Genomic DNA, 17,310 nt, shown 5'->3' on the forward strand with positions numbered 1-17,310 from the left:
ATCAACCAAAATGTGTGTGGTTTTGTCTCTCCCCCCCCCCCCAAATCCAGGAAGCAAGGTTCCCAGATGCAACCAGAGAGTACATTGAGGATCTAATACAGAATAAAAACTGCTGTGACTTAAACATGTAAGTATGGAAGCTTTTGCGGCACACTTACAAACCAGTTAGTAGCGATACCCAAAAACTTGTGGGTGCGTCCTGCTCTCATTAACTGGTCATGGTCTGGAGCAACCATTATGGCTTAGCCTACCCGGGCTCTATGGGTCAGCATGGCACATGGCCCCTTGCCAATCCCGTCCTTATTCAGCTATCTTTTGCGAAAAGAGTCAGCAGCAAAACAGGTCCTGCTTCTTGATAGCCTCCTCTGTATTCCAGGCTTATGTTGCTTCTTGGTTACCACGGGGCCAAGTTAGATGTGGCAGCAGAGGAAGCCAGGATTTACTCTTTTGTGTTTTACATCTGTAAGAATGGGCTTAAACTCGCAAGTTGTTCTTCTGATGTACAGCTGGGTACTCCTTCCCCGTTTGGAAAAACTCTTGAGTACATAAAAATGCTTGCCTCCTTTTGAATTCCTTTCCCCCTGCTGCTGCTGGATCTTTCTTGCCCCTGGTCTGACTCTTGCCTGCACCCTGTTGCATCCAGCTCTCTGTTTCTTTCATTTGCTGCTGCTGCTGCTGTTCTGAGGGCTGGTGGGGAGGGCTATATCTGCCTGCCAAGCCCCCAGGCCAGCTTTCCCCATCCTGGTGCCATCTAGATGTTGTTGGATTCTAACTCCCACCAACCCCTTGAGCCAGCACTGCCAGGAATGGTGGCAGTGTAGCTCAAAGCATCTGGAGGGTGTCAGGCTGGAGAAGGAAGCACGAGTGTGTTGGGAAAAGCTGAGTCAAGTAAGTTGACAGCCCTGGCCAAGCAATGGTCTCCTCTTGCTTTTGCAGACTTTGTAATTTTCTTCTGGAAAATCCAGATTATCCAAAGAAGGAAGGCAGAGTGGTTTTAAATCCAAATAGCAGCCTCCTCTCCAGCCCAGATGAGACAAAGGTAAGTGGCAAGTTGTAAGGTTAATCAGAAATTATGAAGTCCCTGCAAGGAGGCTATTTGATGTACGTTAGGCAGGACTCAAGGGACTTCAGGGAAGGGGCAGAGGAGGTTAAAAGGTTGAACTCTTAGCACACACATTCTTGCCAGCTGCTGTGAGGTGCAACCCGTCTCTTGCCAGAAGTCCTTCCTCAAGGGAGCGGAGACCATGGTCCAAGAAGCCTAACCCTTCCTGACGGCACCACCTGTGCAGCCAGTGCTGTACTTCCAATACTTTCCTCTCTCTTCTGGCTTTCAACAGGAAGGCGGGATGAATAAACCACCTGTGCCCCAAGCCTCTTCAGCTTCCTGCCCAGAGTCTCATAGTCCCTTTCTATACAGTGGTACCTCGGGTTACAGACGCTTCAGGTTACAGACTCCGCTAACTCAGAAATATTACCTTGGATTAAGAATTTTGCTTCAGGATGAGAACAGAAATTGTGCTCCGGCGGTGTGGTGGCAGGAAGAGGCCCCTTTAGCTAAAGTGGTGCTTCAGGTTAAGAACAGTTTCAGGTTAAGAACGGACCTCCGGAACAAATTAAGTATGTAACCAGAGGTACCACTGTATGTTGAAGGCTGTGTGTGGCTGTATCATGTGTACCCAACATGAATCAGAAGGAAGGGACTGTGGTCAGTGGGCTTCATAAGGCTTGGCAACTTCTTTGTCACATCGTGAATCTTTGCACCTGGAAGACAGCACACCTCCCGTGACATCCTGTTACCTCCTCACTCCTGCCTCTGTCCCCCTCAGTAGGGAGTCCCCTACCAGCCCCACACATCTCTCCCTTCTCTGGGGAGTGGCAGGAATTGTTCTGTACGCCGTCCCTTCCAAAGCCACCTTGGGAGTGTTCTAAGGTCTGCAACTGCTGCTCTTGCTCCTCTGGCCCAGAACCAGATTGCTGGCAGGGTAGGAGTTTTGGGCCTCTAACCTGGACATATATCTTCCAGTCCCTGCATTTGGGCCAGTAAAATGAATCTTCCCTTCTAGCCTATTGCAGCTTATCTAGATATATATTATGAGGATAGGTTAGGGGCAGGAGTCTTATGGCTCAAGAGTTTCCTACTCCTTCCTCTCAAGTTGCCTTTTCCAGACCACAATTCCCTTTCTCTGAGATCATTTCATTGGAAGGTAGCAAGTTCAGATTATTGGCATACTCATCCACTGTCAGCCTTGGACCTGAAGGGCTCATAGGTCAAGAATAGAAAATGCCCAGTTCACTACCTTTTAACCTCACCTCCGTTGCAAGGTTGTTTTGAGAATAAATGTGGGTGGGGGAGAATCTTGAGCTTGCTGGAGGAAAAATGGAGTGAAGCTTGAATAATAATCACGGTAAACTTCCAAGGCCAGACAAGTGTGCGCTGACTCTTTCCCCTTCCCTCCCTCCCCGTTTCCTTTTTTCTTCTTTCTTAGGTGCCTAAAGTGGACTACTTTGACTTCTCCAAACTTGAACCACTTGATCAGCGCTGCTTTATCCAAGCGGCTGATCTCCTCATGGCTGACTTCAAAATGTTGAGTAGCCAGGACATCAAGTGGGCGCTGCATGAGCTCAAGGGACACTATGCAATCACACGAAAGGTTCCTTCCCTTCATTTCTTCTCTCTCTTTTCCCCTACCCCAAACTGCTACAACAATTTACTTGACTCAGTGTTGGAAGGGAGATGTACAGCCTGAGCGTATAAGAAGTCAAGCCCCCTGAGGCACCAAGGCACCATTATTATTAGTAACAACCGCCGCCACCACCACCACCATCATTCTACCTGCATATTTGTGTATCCATCTTGACTCGCTGCCTTTTCCTTCAGGCCTTTTCGGATGCCATCAAAAAATGGCAAGAACTGTCTCCTGAAACCAGCGGGAAGCGGAAAAGGAGGAAGGAAATGAACCAGTATTCCTACATAGACTTCAAATTTGAGCAAGGTTGGTAGCTGCTGTCTGCGCTGGCTCTCAGTGGCCGCCCAGGCTCCATTCAAGGTGCTTCTTGCTGCCATCACTGTGTGTCAAAAGTAAAGGTGTGTGGGAAGAAATGAGCAGCAGCACCAAGAAGGCTGGGAGAGGAATCGGGTTGTGCTGATGCACACCCACTCTGGGGACAACAAGTGGGAAGGAGGGAGGGAGGAGCAAGAGACCAGGAGGCAGCTCTGTCTACTGTGTTCAGGTTGGCTCCATTTGACTACTATTTCTCCTTGCTGCTGCTGCTGCCTCTTCCTGCTCCTTCACCCAGGGAGCCTCCCGTCTTGGCAGGCCTGTCAGCCCCCTGCTGCTTTCTGCAGCCCCCCAGCTCCCATGAAACAGGAGCACTGAGTGCCCGGAATGTGTCTCTGTTCTTTTGCAAAGGGATGGCCTTTACCCCTCTGCCTCGGCTGATGCTCAAGCCATCTCACAAAATGGAAAACCTCACGGCAGACGTAATGAGCACACTTATGTAATTTGGTTGGGTTTATTTCATTTGCAAAGGAACGTGGCTTTTGCCTGCCAGGCGCAAGTTTGAAAAGAACTTTCAGAGGACTAAATCATTTTTCTTTGTGGAGATGATCACAATAAAAAAGGCATATGAATAGACAAGACTTAAAGAAAGACATACAAACAGCAGCAGTAGAGCACCCAGAAGCTGTCAACTCAGCAAAAGCTTTGCTATGTAAAATAGTCCTTACCTGCTGCTTTAGAGACAGTGCCAGGTATATGTGCTTGGGAGAGCATTCCACAGTCCGGGTGCCACAACAGAGAAGGCCCTGTCCCTGGTAGCCAGCCACTGACGTTCCTGCGATGAGGGCCTCTGGTACATGATATCTGCCCACAGTCTCTGATGATTGCCTCCATTCAGAGGACAGCAGTCCTTCAGGTAGGCTGGGCTCTGTGAATTGTGCTTGGAGGCAGATTTTAAGCTGCACATGGAGGATTGGGAGGTGCCGGTGCACCCAGAATTCGGGGACAGGTCCTTTCCATGAAAAGGCACCTCTGAAATTCCTTGCAAGTCAGAAAAGGCAAAGTGTGCCCCATCCCTGTGAACTTCCCCTGAGTGGGTTGCAGAATTAAGCCCCCAGGAGCTTAATTCCTCTGCTTTTCACATTATTGGGTTCAGTGATGACACCAATCAACTGCCTGAAAAGAACATGGCTGGCAGCCTAGTTCATGGCTCCATTGGTGTCATGGAAACCTCTTAACTGCAGCTGTTAATCTTGAGGGTGGCTGGATTGTGACGTGGTAATTGCAAGAGTGGGATGCTGCTTCCACGGTGCCTCTCCTCCTGCTCCTCTCTGTGATCCTGTGCCTTTGCTCCTCTGCCTGGGGCAGCCCTATTTTCCAGTCACAGGGAGGGAAGGGGGTTGGGATGAGCCACAGTTGCATCCTCGTTGGCTGAGGCAAAGTTGTTGGGGTGGTTGTTGTTGTTTTTTTACCAAAAAATATTTTTATGGAGCTGGGGCACAGTTGTTGGAAGAGGCAGATTCCTGGGCAACTGAATTCTGGCAATGTCCGCAGCATGTTGCAACCTGTGTTGTCAGGCCATGACCATTTCCCACACCCTGCTGGAGTTTAGTCGGAGGGGATGAGATAAGAAACAGATGAAGGTTGGTTTATAAGGGGATGGTGCATTGCAGAGGGCCCTGTTTTCGTGGGTGGGCCCCTTGCTCTCCTGTTTCCTCCTCATTAAGGGCCATTTGTTTCTTTGTTCGGTTTTTCCAATGGCACTTCAGGCGACATGAAAATAGAGAAGCGCATGTTCTTCTTGGAGAACAAGAGGAGGCACTACAGGAGCTACGACCCATGCGCTCTCCTCCCAGCCGTGCAGCTGGAGCAGGAGTTCTACGAGCAGAAGATCAAGGAAATGGCAGAGGTGAGCAGTGTGTCCCGTGCAAGGGACTCGGGGCTCTTTTGGCGGCCAAGACACCAAACAGTGTTTCTCAAATTTGGACACTCAGTTGTTTGTTAGACTACAACTCCCGTCATCCCTGACCACTGGTCCTGCTAGCTAGGGATGATGGGAGTTGTAGTCTGACAAAAGCTGGGGACCCAGGTTTGAGAAACAATGCTAAGACGAGTTCTTCCTTCTTGGGCACCAACCACTAATATTTAGCCTGGGGATTTGGGCATGGCGATGGCCTGGATGGGGCTCAGTCCAGACAAGACAGAGGTGCTGTGGGTGGGCTATTCATCCACATGGGTGAATGGTATTCAGCCTGTCCTGGAGAGGGCTGCTCTCCCCATGAAGGATTAGGTTTGAAGTATGGTAAGTGCCTTCAGGTCCAACATTTTCATTCAAAGCTATATAGCTTTTGTAATTTAAAGCAGGCATCCCCAAACTCAGTCCTCCAGATGATTTGGGACTACAATTCCCATCATCCCTGACCATTGGTCCTGTTAGCTAGGGATGATGGGAGTTGTAGTCCCAAAACATCTGGAGGGCCAAGTTTGGTGATGCCTGATTTAAAGCATCTTTTATCAGTTTCTGTTAATAACATCTCCTACAGCCTTACTTGTATGGAAATAGTACAGCCACAGTTAACCATGCTCTGGCAATTTCCCATTAGACTGCTGCAATGTGTTGTATGTAGGGCTGCCTTTAAAACTAACCCGGACACTGTAGTAGGTTTGAAACAGAGCTGCAAGTTTACTGGACTGGGCTTTTGAGTTACGCCCTGGTTGTGCTTTCAACTGGACCTGGGCCCAATTTTCTTAAGTGGTGGATTTAACCTACAAAGCCATCAATAGCTTGGGCTGCCTGAAATATCTCCACCTTTTGCATATGCCTCCCTGAACCTTAAGGAGCCCTGTTCCAGGTGCTCCTACCAAGTTGAGTGGGTGGCTGCCATGGAGAGAGGGCCTTTTTGGTAGTGGCACCTCAGCTAAGGTATATCCTCCCCAGAGGGGATTCTTTAGGAGCTTTCCAGTGCCAGGGGAATACCTTCCTGTTCACTCAAGCCTTTTTGGAATCGAAGCTACAAAACTATTTTATGCTGCCTGTATGCAAAGAAGCTTCTCCTTGTCGTCTTATTTTTTAAAATTATTGAGTTGCTTCTTAAATATTTTGTTGTAAGCTGCCCAGGAGGAGTTTATTGGTGGACAGCTTTGTAAATCTAACAAAGAACGTGTTGTGGTGGCCCCATGCTTCATCTAGCAAGCAAGCTTGCTGAATGTGCTCTGGGGGTGCCAGGAGGGTCACCTAACACAAAAGCCACAAGGTGTGGACAACCCTCTTTAAATGCTCATGAGAATACGCCTGGGAATTACCTTGGCTGTGTCTGACACGGAGCCATCCTTAATAGTCTCATCACACTGCTTGAAAACGGAGAGTAGCCCTGAGAGTCCTCTGAAACTTTTATCAGGGATTTCCCAGTGAGAAGGTTCAGTAGTGGTAGTCGTCCCATCGCATTAGAAAATGGTGAGCGGCTCATCCATTCTGGAGGTTCTGTGTTCATAGCCCTGAGTGTGTTTCCTTTTTCTCTTGCCAGCATGCAGATTTTCTGCTCGCCCTGCAGGTAAACGAGGAGCAGTATCAAAAAGTAAGTAGCTCCGTTAACACACACAGGCAGAGAGTAATGTCATGCCAAACTTGTACTGTTCATTTTAGTCCTATTTATTAATTTTATTTCATAGAATTTATTCACGGCTTGATTGCAACCCCGCCCCCCCCAAAGCAACAACCCAACAACCTCAAAAGCGGTTTGCAAATACAAAACAGTAAGATGAAGAAAAAATTGCAACTCTATTTTAAAACATACAAAAGTTAAAACACTAAAACAGAATGAAATTGCCTTAACTTTCTAAGCATCCGGGTAGGCTTGTCTAAAATGAATGTTTTTATTAGGCGCCCAAAGGAATGTGGGGAAGGGGCCTGCTTGATCTCAAAAGGCAGGGAGTTCCAAAGTGTAGGCACTGCCACTCTTAAGTGATTGAGTGTCTACCAGACTTTTAGAAGACATCTGAAGGCAGCCCTGTTTAGGGGAGCTTTTAATGTTTGATGCATTACTGTATTTTAATATTTTGTTGAAAGCCGCCCAGAGTGGCTGGGGAAGCCCAGCCAGATGGGCGGGGTATAAATAATAAATTATTATTATTATTATTATTATTATTATTCACTTCTTACAAAGGCAGAATGGGGATTACGTGGCCCCTGTTGAAGTGCCACTCCTACCGATCAAGGCAGCTGAGTTGGGCACATGCTCACGCAATCAGATATGCCTTTGAGGGGTTTCCCCCAGGCAGATGCTCTCCAGATCTTCTAGATCATATGGAAACTGTAGTTCCACACATGGAAGGTGCCAGGTTGAGGAAGGCTGTCTTGAGAGTGTGGGGCCCTCAGGTGGTACAGGTGCCGGTGTGAAACTGATGTTTGGCATCTGGAATACGTGTCAGTCGGCTTTCTGTGTAACGATAGTGCTATGTGCTACAATTTGATTTTCAGTGGAGGAAATCTGCTGAATCTGACTGCTTGAGTTTTACACTGTGAGACCAGGATACTGGACTGTAAAAGCCACTGGTCTGACTCAGCAAGCTATTCTTACATCAATCAGCTGTGAGGTTGTAATTTTCTTAACCTTGTTTTACTGCATGGAGCTCCTTGATCCGATCCGATTTCATACCTCATGTATGAAGCCTGTGTGCGGCTTTCTCCTAGAAGCATCTGGGGTGCAAAATAGTGCCTGAGCTCTTGATTTGAAGCCATTGGTATGCTTCTCATACCACCAAGCGCAAAGTGCTTTTCCGTGATGCACTTCCATGCAGGGGGCGAGTGAGCAGTGCAGCCCGGAGGTGGGCCCGCTTGCGTGTCTTCCCTCCCTTCTTCACATCAAGACCCAAGCCATTTGCCTGGCCTGCAGGGTTTTCCATGCAGGATCATGTTATGGAAAAGTGGCCTTCATGTGCAGGACGCCATCATTGACGGCTTGGAAGTGGCAATTAACCTTGAGGCATTGACTTGCAGAATGGCCAGATGATCGTGTGTTGCTGTTGCTACGGGGACTTTGCGTTTGAGGAGCTGACTCAGTGCGCAGATGGACATTTGTTTTGCAAGGAGTGCCTAATCAAGTATGCTCAGGAAGCAGTCTTTGGCTCTGGCAAGGTAAGGAAAGAGATCTCCTGGTTGCGTGAAACGGTTGAGATTTTCAGGCCTTCTGACTTTGTCTTCCTTCACGTCATCCACTGCCGGTTTACTCTTGTCTCATCCCACTCCTGGTTTTCAGCTCTGTTCACATGGCATCGTTCATTGCGAGCTGTTTCAACTGCTGCTACTTTTTTTTGGTCAAGTGTCTTGTGTTGGTGTGAGTTGGACAGCCCTGGCTGGGTGACATCCTCCGGCCGATGATGATGCCTGGAGGATGAAAACATTTTGTTGTGGCTTAGCAGAAAGTTCCACCGTGATGCATGTGCAGCCTCCCATAAGAAAATGATTGCAAAATAACCGCCTGTCCCAGTTCTATATCCTAAATGTTGCAAAGCAGCTCTGCATGTTGGAATGGTGCTGTATAAACGACTGACAATTAAACAGCGCTGAACTTCCTATAATCTTAGCCTTTCTCTGTCTTTCTCCGGGGTGTAGTCAGAGCTCAGCTGCATGGAAGGGAGTTGTACGTGCTCATTTCCAACCAGTGAACTGGAGAAAGTCCTTCCTGAAAACATCCTGTGTAAATACTACGAGCGGAAAGCAGAGGAGGAGGTGGCTGCTGCCTGTGCAGATGAGTTAGTCAGGTGAGTCTAGCTCCTTTTGTCTGAGCTTCGTGGGGCATTCTGAGGTTCCCAGCCACCTTTGGCCAATTCACACATTACTCACCAGCAGCAGATGCTAGCTTAGGATCACATGCACACACAGTCCTGGCTCCCTGCTGCAGCCCTGTGGAAAACCAGGTTGATCCCATGTCTGCCTCACGGTAAAAGGTGTGTGTGGTCTAATCTCCTTTGAAGTTCTGCCGGAAAGGAAACAAGATCAGGCGGGTGAGGAAGACTGGCAGCAGACCTTTGAGGACTATTCAGCGAGAAGTTAGTACAAAACCCTCAACTCCACTCTTCCTTGGCCCACAGGTGTCCCTTCTGCAGCTTCCCAGCTCTGCTGGACAAGGATGTGAAGCGGTTCAGCTGCCCCAACCCTCGATGCCGGAAGGTAAGAGGTGGATTTTTAATTATGCGATTGGCTGGCGATGCAACAAGGCAGGCAGTATTTGAAGAAACAAGGCTCTGTCCTCTGCTGCCTGGTTCAGCAGTGTATTGAGTGGGAAGGGGAGCTTGGGATGGAGTTCCTTGCAGGGGCCTTGTTTCAGGCCGCAAGGTCTCTTGCGACGGGTCTTGGCCAAGAAGAGTGCATGCCAAGCTGAGCTTTTGAGGTGGCAACAGCTGCCTGAGGAAGCAAACTGTTGGAAGAGGGATTGGGGGTTCTTGGCGTGGCAGAAGTCACAGTAACCCAAGGGGCAGCTTCGTGTGCAGTGTCTTCTGTCTATTTTGCAGAAATAGCCCTTCAGGTGCTCTTAACTGGTGGGTGCAGTCCGTGTGCTACGCAGTGCACCCTGGCCTCTTCCCACGAGGCTAGATTTTGAGCCAGCCTGGTGCTGCTCTTGTTTTCTGGCTCAGTGCTGCTTCTCTGCAGAGGCACAGAGTGCCGAGCAGGCAGCATACTGGCCGATGTGGGTCTGCGTGTGCGGACCTGACTGATAGCTGCAGCCACTGGCATAGGAGGAGCCCATCTCAATGAACAGCAACAGAGATTTGCTTGAAACCGAGAAAATATGAGAATTGGAATATTGGAGGGTGAGAACCACTAGGTGGTGCCATTGGTCTGTGCAAGGCCAGAGTTAATCCTATGTAAGTCTCTCTTTTCCGGTAGCTGGGATACTCTCCCTAAAAGCGAGACAGAATCCATGGGGCTCTGCTGAGCCCGAGACCTTCAGAGCCTTTTGTTTAGTTGCCTGTCACATTCAGGCATTACTGCTGCAAGCCTTCATCCAAGGAGTTCCCCTTGCAGCCCTGGAGAGAGCGCAGTGTGCAAGAGATCATCCGTTGAACTCCTAAATGTATGGGTGTCTGCTGAGGTCTCTCAGTTCCTGGAATGCCCCAGGGCTCATGATCTTGGGCATACCTGTTACCACATGAGGAACTGTAATTTCAGCAATGTGGAGTTTCACGTGCAGAGTGGGCTTGGCGGCCTTGCTAGAGATTCGTTGTGGTGACCACTTTTTCTTTGGCTTACCTGTCTCTCGCATAGTGTCTGTGTTCTTTAATTTCTTTGGCCAAAAAGGTGAGGAAATGGCTGTGAACTATTGCAATTACTTTCTTATTTGGTGTGGAAAATTCAGTTTCTAAAAATGCATTGTGTTACAGAATTTGTAACCGTGGTTTTGCTTTTACATCCAAAGCTACTGAAATGAGCGAGGATTGAAGCATGATTTTTGGCACAGTTTGGACATAGCAAACTCGGATTAAACCGGGAAGTAAATGCTTCCAATATCCTCCTGCCCTGGCAGAGCGGGAGGAAGCATTGCCTTCTACCAGTTGATATTTAGGGCATCTGAAAATTAAGTAGGGGGAAGAAATCCCATTCAGAATTCTCCAGAAAACCCACGTGGCTGCTGCGTAGCATGACCCATGACAAGAGGACATGCAGTGGGGGGGGGGGGTAGTGGGCAGCTGAAAAGCCCTGATGCAGCAGTGCAAGGCAAGCAAGTCTTTGCAGAAGAAGCTGCCTTTGCAGGGGACTTCCTGGAAGAAGGTGGAGCCAGAGGCTGTCTACCACTCACTCCCCTCTTAGCAAGCGGCAGAAGCCGTGTTGCGGTTACATCCTGGGTTGTCTACCTGGGGCTCATGTTGTATGTCTGAATGGACCCCTAGATATTCAGCCGGGACTTCCATTACAGTGGTACCTCGGATTAAGTACTTAATTCGTTCTGGAGGTCCGTACTTAACCTGAAACTGTTCTTAACGTGAAGCACCACTTTAGCTAATGGGGCCTCCTGCTGCTGCCGCTGCGCCGCCAGAGCACGATTTCTGTTCTCATCCTGAAGCAAAGTTCTTAGCCTGAAGCACTATTTCTGGGTTAGCGGAGTCTGTAACCTGAAGCGTATGTAACCCGAGGTACCACTGTATAATGCTGTTGGTCGCTGGAGTGGGTGGGTGGGGGGAGTGGTGGTTAAAAGCTTCATTCATCAAACACCAACAGTCATGCACATGCTACTTAATGTCTTGTGCTGTACGTGGACGTCTTTAGACTCCAAAAGAATTGCCTCCTGCCGGCTTGCATTCTTCAAATGCATTTACCATATTGCATCAATAATAACAGATCTAATGACTGGTAGCTGAATATTGGAACTCCCCCTCCCCGCTCCTTGGGTAGTAGATGCTTGCTTGTTTAATTTTGTCCCTCTCTTCTGCCAAAGAAGAATCCTGCAGCAGTTTACAGGTCCCAGAGAGAGAGAGAGAGAGAGAGAGAGAGAGAGAGGAGAGACAATCCCTGCCATTAGGCATGTCACAAAAGGAAAACAGATTGGGAGGGAGAAGGAAAATAGAGTACAAGTTCTAATGACCAGGTGGAGTGGAAAAGTTCAAGGCGAGGTGGCACCAAAATGTGGTTGGTCTCCTCTCCTCCCCTGCTGCTTGAAGCTGTGCATGGCTGTTTCCAGGAGGGAGGAGCCTGGCTGCTCAGCAGAGCTGGTGGTTGCCAGCCCCACAAAAGGCAAAAATGCTGTGGCCGTGGGCAGGAATGGCAATTGTACCAGTGGTCGCAGCCATGTCAGAACTTTCTAGGCAGGAGTGGCTCCGTCTGGCACCAGTGGCTTGTGGTGTTTTGATTTGCGACGTGTTCAAATCAAATTCCACTAAGTCCTATTGTTAATGGAGGAATCCGAGGGCTCCCTTGGGCAAAATCAAAGACACCAACCAGGACAATTTGGAGCAAAACAGCAGCCAGTAGGCTTGGCCTTTATTGGAAACTGTCGTGACAGGACTCCCACCCACAACAAGATGAAGCAAAATGGAAGCCCAGAACAAAAGAAGACCCCAACTTTTATTAGTTACTAATCCCCCAAACTACACCCCCAAGACTACATCACAACTACATCACAAAAAGGAGGGGTTGAGGGAGGAGTTGTGGAGGTAACCTGAGTATCTTGTCACCTGGCTGGTTCCCCCTTTCCCCCCTCCCCATGAGTACTTTCCAGGTGACAAAGGGGAGTTTGCTGTTTCCTGCCCCCAGAGGGAAGAGCTGATCACTGTCCTTTGTTCCAGTCTGTGCTGAATCCACTCCCATATGCAAGTTCTTTTGTGACCTTGATGGTCTTCTGTCTAGGACGATCAGGGTTGGCATAGCAACTGGGCAGGGCTCCTGTGTATGTGCTGATATGCTCAAGGGATTATGGCTGCCCTGTATCAAACCTTCCCCATTTTGTAGTCCTTCCTTCATGGAGTAAAATAAAAGTGGAATGGTGCAGATCCGATGTATGGTTGATTTTCTATGAATTTATAACAGAAGCGTAGCATATGTAGTGTGTGAGTGAGTGAGTGTGTGTGTGTGTGTGTCAAGTTTGTACAAACTGAATGATTTTGGGGGGGGGGTGTTTCCTGCAACACTATCAGCCACGGTAGTTAAATAGAACCTTCTCTGAGGTTCTGATAAGCCTGAGGACTGGAAAGTGGACGATACAACACCAATTTTTTGAAACGGGATCAAGAGAGGATCCTGGAAATCACAGGCCTATAGGCTTAAATGCCTGTTTCAGGAAAACAGGAAGGCTCCAATATCTGGGATTTCTTAGATTAGCGAAGAGTTGGCATGATAAAACGATGCCTGGTGTGGAGAAAGGGGATAGAGAAAAGTTTTTCTCCCTCTCTGCTAACACTGGAACTCGTGGACATCCTTGGAAGAGTCAGGACAAACAAAAGGAAGGACTTCTTCATGCAGCACATTGTTAAACTGTGGAACTCTCTCCCACAGGAGACAGGGATGGCCACCAACTTGGATGGCTTTAAAAGAGTCAAATTCACGGGAGAGGAGACAGCTATCGATGGCTACCAGCCACAATGGCTTTTCTCTGCCTCCATGGGAGAAGGCAGTTTTACTTCTGAGTACCACTTGCTGGAAAGTGCAGGAAGGGCTCCTGCTTGGCTCCTGCTTTGCAAAATGCTAGACTAGAAGGGCCATGGGCCTGATCCAGCAGGGCTCGCCCTGTGTTCTTACTCTCTTAAGTCAGTTGCCTTCGTGCCTTACGTATTTGCCAAAAAGAAAGAGCGCCTTCTGGTTGTCCACTCTTCAAAGCTGAAGTCAGAACTTGGCTTTCAAGGGAATTTCTAGATACTGTTTTTCTCCCCACCCACTTCCTTGCTTGACGGCTGCAACCCTCTTCCAACCCCCTGGTAAATTTAGAAGCCGTTTAACCTCTTAGTTCTCGCCCCCTATGGATGCTGGCGGTTAAGCAGCTTGGCTACCGCCCGCCCCCCCCCCGCCATTTGCTGCCCCAGATGATTGGCTTGGACACAGGGCACACACACGCCTGCTTGTTTCTTAAGCAGGCGGCATAACTTGCTGACGGTGGCGGTTTCTTTGCCAGGATTGTCTATCCCCTTGCATATTATGGGCAGAGGCAGCTGTCTGCTCTCCTTTGCAGTCTCAGCACAGGACGCTGCAGCGATTCCAGCGAGCTGGATGGTCGGGAGGTGAAAGATCCTGTTGCCATGGTAACAACCCATCCTTGAAGGAGTGCACAGCATCCCTTTGCGTGCACAGGGAACAGAGGCAGGCCAGAAGGGTGAGAGGCTTGGCTGCCTGCTTCTGCCAGCTCCCTTTTAGGCAGCCGAGCGCAATGAGCTCTCCTTTCCTGTTGGCCCCTTAACCAGAACAGAGATCCTCAGAGATTAATACTTTCCCTGTTTTCGTCTCTGAAATCTTGATGCTATTTCCACCTACTTGCACAATCTCTCTCCCACTCTCAATCCTGCCTCCTTGCATTCCCTCTATATGAACCAAAATAAAAAATGAGCGGGGGGAATAGGCATTCTACATACAATCACCTAGGTGGGTGGTAGATGCTTCCTAAGAGGTGGAGAAACACTTCTCTGCTCCTCCACAGTGTCATCAGGCCAGCCTCTAAGCTGCACGTCTTCTCAGGATGCGAGTGTTGGAAGGGACCTCTAGCCCAATCCCTTGTCATTGCAAGAAATCGGCTGCGCTAGGCACCCCGGCGGGTGACCACCCAGCTTCTGTTGAGAAACCTCTGGACGAAAGGTCCTTCCACCCCCTGCTTCTTAGGCACGCCTTCCCAAGGCCGATTAGCTCATGCCATCGGGAAGCTCTTCCTAAAGTTTCTCAAAACCCCGTTATTGCCATTTGAACCAGTTGTTTCGGGCCCTTCCCGTCCATTCGGAGCAACAAGGAACGAGTGCCATGTTTGTGCCTCTTCTGCTCCCTCTGCTTTCTGATGCTTGTGATGCCGCAGTTGTGTCCTGCCAGGAAGGGAGTCTGAATGTCCTCCTTGCTTAGAATAGAGGCAGGCTGGACACTTGTTGGGGATGATGGGAGTTGGGGTGCCTAGAAGCCCCCCAGTTCTTCAATTCAATAAAAGAAAAGATGGCTGGTATCATCCATGATTGATTTGCTTGAGAGGTTTTATGTTACCTGTCATGGACTGGTTGGATGCAGAAGAGTGATGGGAGGCACCAGCTGGGGAACCCCCAAGAGAACCTCTAAGGGAAGAAAGCTCAGAGCCTAGGGGTGGTGGTGGTGGGGATGAACGGGGCCTTCTCTGCAGTGACTCCCTGTCTGTGGAATGCTCTCCCAAGGGAAGTTCGCCTGGCACCTTCATTATACACCTTTAGGCTCCAGGTGAAGATGTTCCACTTCAACCAGGCTTTTGCTTAACCAATCAACATCCTATACCCTTTTAAAAGTGGCTCTTTTTGGGTTGTGTGTGTGTATTGGATTATTTTTATTTTTGTTGTTGTGATTTTTACTGTGAACCGCCCTGAGACCTCTGGGTATAGGGCGGTAGAGTGGTACCTCCGGTTACGAACTCTTCTGGTTACGAACGCTTTGGGTAGGGACTCTTCTAACCCGGAAGTAGCAGCTCCTGGTTGCAAACTTTGCCCCAGGACGCGAATGGAAATTGCACGCCAGAGGCCCCATTAGCGAAAGCGTGCCTCAAGATAAGAACGGTTTCAGCTTAAGAACGGACCTCTGGAGTGAATTAAGTTCGTAATCGGAGGTACCACTGTATATAAATTCAGTAAATGAAATGATGATGTTGAGTGGCCAGAGGGAGAAGAGGGAACAGACTGGGAGAAGGAGGTGTCAGAAGCTGAAGAGGCAGCAGGGCTTAGTGAGCTGGGAGAGGCTGGGGCAGAGAGAAGTCCAGAATCAGAGACCGAAGCAGAGGGGCTGAGGCAGGCTGCTGAAGAAGCCAGGGAGATCTCCCTACTGCTACTACCTGCTCCCTCCCTCCCCCAGTCTCCCAGAACCAGAAGAGGTCTGAAAAGGGAGAAGCAATGAGAGACAAGACGACAGAGCCTTAGGCTGCTGGGGGAGAAGTCTTAGGGAGCAGTGGGAGGGGGGGGCTTCAGTCCTTGCATTGGTTGCTATGATCACTAAAGGGTTAACATCACTGGCACTGGGTGCTTTGTTTTATTGCTGACCTAGGCTTGACTCCAGCTCCTGACCAGGGCTCAAGGTGGCCACAGCACTGAAAGCAGAAAGCAGCTGCCCTTCCAGCTGTAAATGTCTGAATTGTCTCTGTAAATGATAACGTTACTGAAACACGCAGAGCGCCTGGGAGGAGCAACTCGCAGCCAGAATTCTCAGATTAACGGCTCACAAAGGGAAAAGCTTGGCAGGACAGTGTGACCTTCGCTTGCTGCCTGGAAGCATGAGCGCATGAAGCTGCCTCTTGCTGAGTCGGGCTGGGGGTCCACCTCCCTTGGGGTCTCCGGCGGGCCTTTCAGCAAGATCCTTCTGCCCCATGTTCCTTGTAGCTGGGAAGATGCCAGGGAACTGAACCCGGGGCCATCTCTGGGCAAATTGCCCGCTCTGCCCCTGACCTGGGGCTGCTGCCCAGCTCCCTGAGATAGACACCTACATACTGTAGCGGATAACTGGCATGGAGCAAAGGGCAAAGCAAAACACCACTTTGGAGATGTCCTCAAGGGTGGATATTTCTCTCTCTTTCTTCTAACAAGGGCAGGCCAGCCAGTGTGACAGCCTCTGCTACCCTTCAGAGGTTTTGTCCTGCAGTTCCCATGAGTTGGCGTTGATGGGAGCTGTATTCCAGAACAGCGGGAGGTTAGTGAAGGCAGCAGTGGAGTCTCAAACAGGGCTGGCCCGTACCTTCCTGTCAGCAGTCTTTTTTTTAAAAAAAAATTTTTTTAAAATTAATTTTTGCATAACATATTTAAATTCAAACACGTCATTCACTTCCTCATTTAGGATTCTATGAATCCCTTGACTTCCCTCCGCCCTTCCATGGTTACCATTGTCATTCTTTTTTTTTTTCATCTGCTTATCTTATTTTCTCTTAATTCATTAAAAATAATAGTCCATTTTCCCATAGTTTTTCGTACATTACAAGCATTACTCAGCGGTCTTCCTTGGCCAGATCATCCCCTCCCAGTTCTGAGCACAGGGACCATTGCTCAATACCCGTTTTGCAATTCCCCTCTTCCTCCCATGGCCTTAGTGGCATCTGCCCATTCTTGCTCTCCACTTCCCCTCCTGCTTTCTGGCGACACATTTATGAACACCCCCCCCCCGGTCCGGCTTGCCCTCTTCCCCGAAAGCCTTGCTGATGGGGCAAGAATGGACATGCTCTGTCACCAGCTGATTTCCAATAAGAGCTGTGTGTTGTTCATGGCACTTGGCTGCCGCTTGCATTCTGGCCATCCTCCGGGGGTGAGGAGTCCGGTAGACCCTTGACGTTGCCTTCATTTCCTCCTTCATGGCTCTGTGCAGCTTCGCATGCAGGCCTGGTCCATGACATTTCCCCGTCTCTGGCTTTTCGGAGGAAAATGAACATCCTGAGGTTGGGAGGGGGGAAGTTGTTCTGACAAGCAGGTGGACTTCTCTTCAGTGGCACCTAGAAGGGACCCCCAGGAGAGTCTCTTGTGTCTGTCCGCAGACCCTTTCGCTGGGGGGAAGAGGACAAGTTCTTCCTGCAGTGCATCAGGGTCCCTGGATGCCATGCCTTGTTTTCTCTTCTTGCATGGGCATGTAGGCAGCCATTTGGGTTGTGTGTGTGCGCGCGTGTGCGTGTGTGTGCGCGTGCGTGCATGCATGCAT

General features: G+C 49.3%; 1 protein-coding gene across 1 annotated transcript in view; it reads left to right on the forward strand.

Annotated features, from left to right (window-relative positions):
- The window catches only part of RNF216 (ring finger protein 216), an 81,504-nt gene that overhangs the window by 19,512 nt on the left and 44,682 nt on the right, over positions 1-17,310 (forward strand). The window contains exons 5-13 of the mRNA XM_080980993.1: positions 51-127; positions 937-1,039; positions 2,487-2,651; positions 2,879-2,993; positions 4,769-4,908; positions 6,524-6,574; positions 7,996-8,133; positions 8,611-8,759; positions 9,090-9,168. Of these exons, the coding sequence (XP_080837119.1) occupies positions 51-127; positions 937-1,039; positions 2,487-2,651; positions 2,879-2,993; positions 4,769-4,908; positions 6,524-6,574; positions 7,996-8,133; positions 8,611-8,759; positions 9,090-9,168 (1,017 nt within the window). The remainder of the gene's footprint in view (positions 1-50; positions 128-936; positions 1,040-2,486; positions 2,652-2,878; positions 2,994-4,768; positions 4,909-6,523; positions 6,575-7,995; positions 8,134-8,610; positions 8,760-9,089; positions 9,169-17,310) is intronic.

This window comes from Podarcis pityusensis, assembly GCF_964106645.2.
Source record: "Podarcis pityusensis genome assembly, chromosome: 14".
In the NCBI taxonomy this organism is placed as follows: domain Eukaryota; kingdom Metazoa; phylum Chordata; class Lepidosauria; order Squamata; family Lacertidae; genus Podarcis; species Podarcis pityusensis.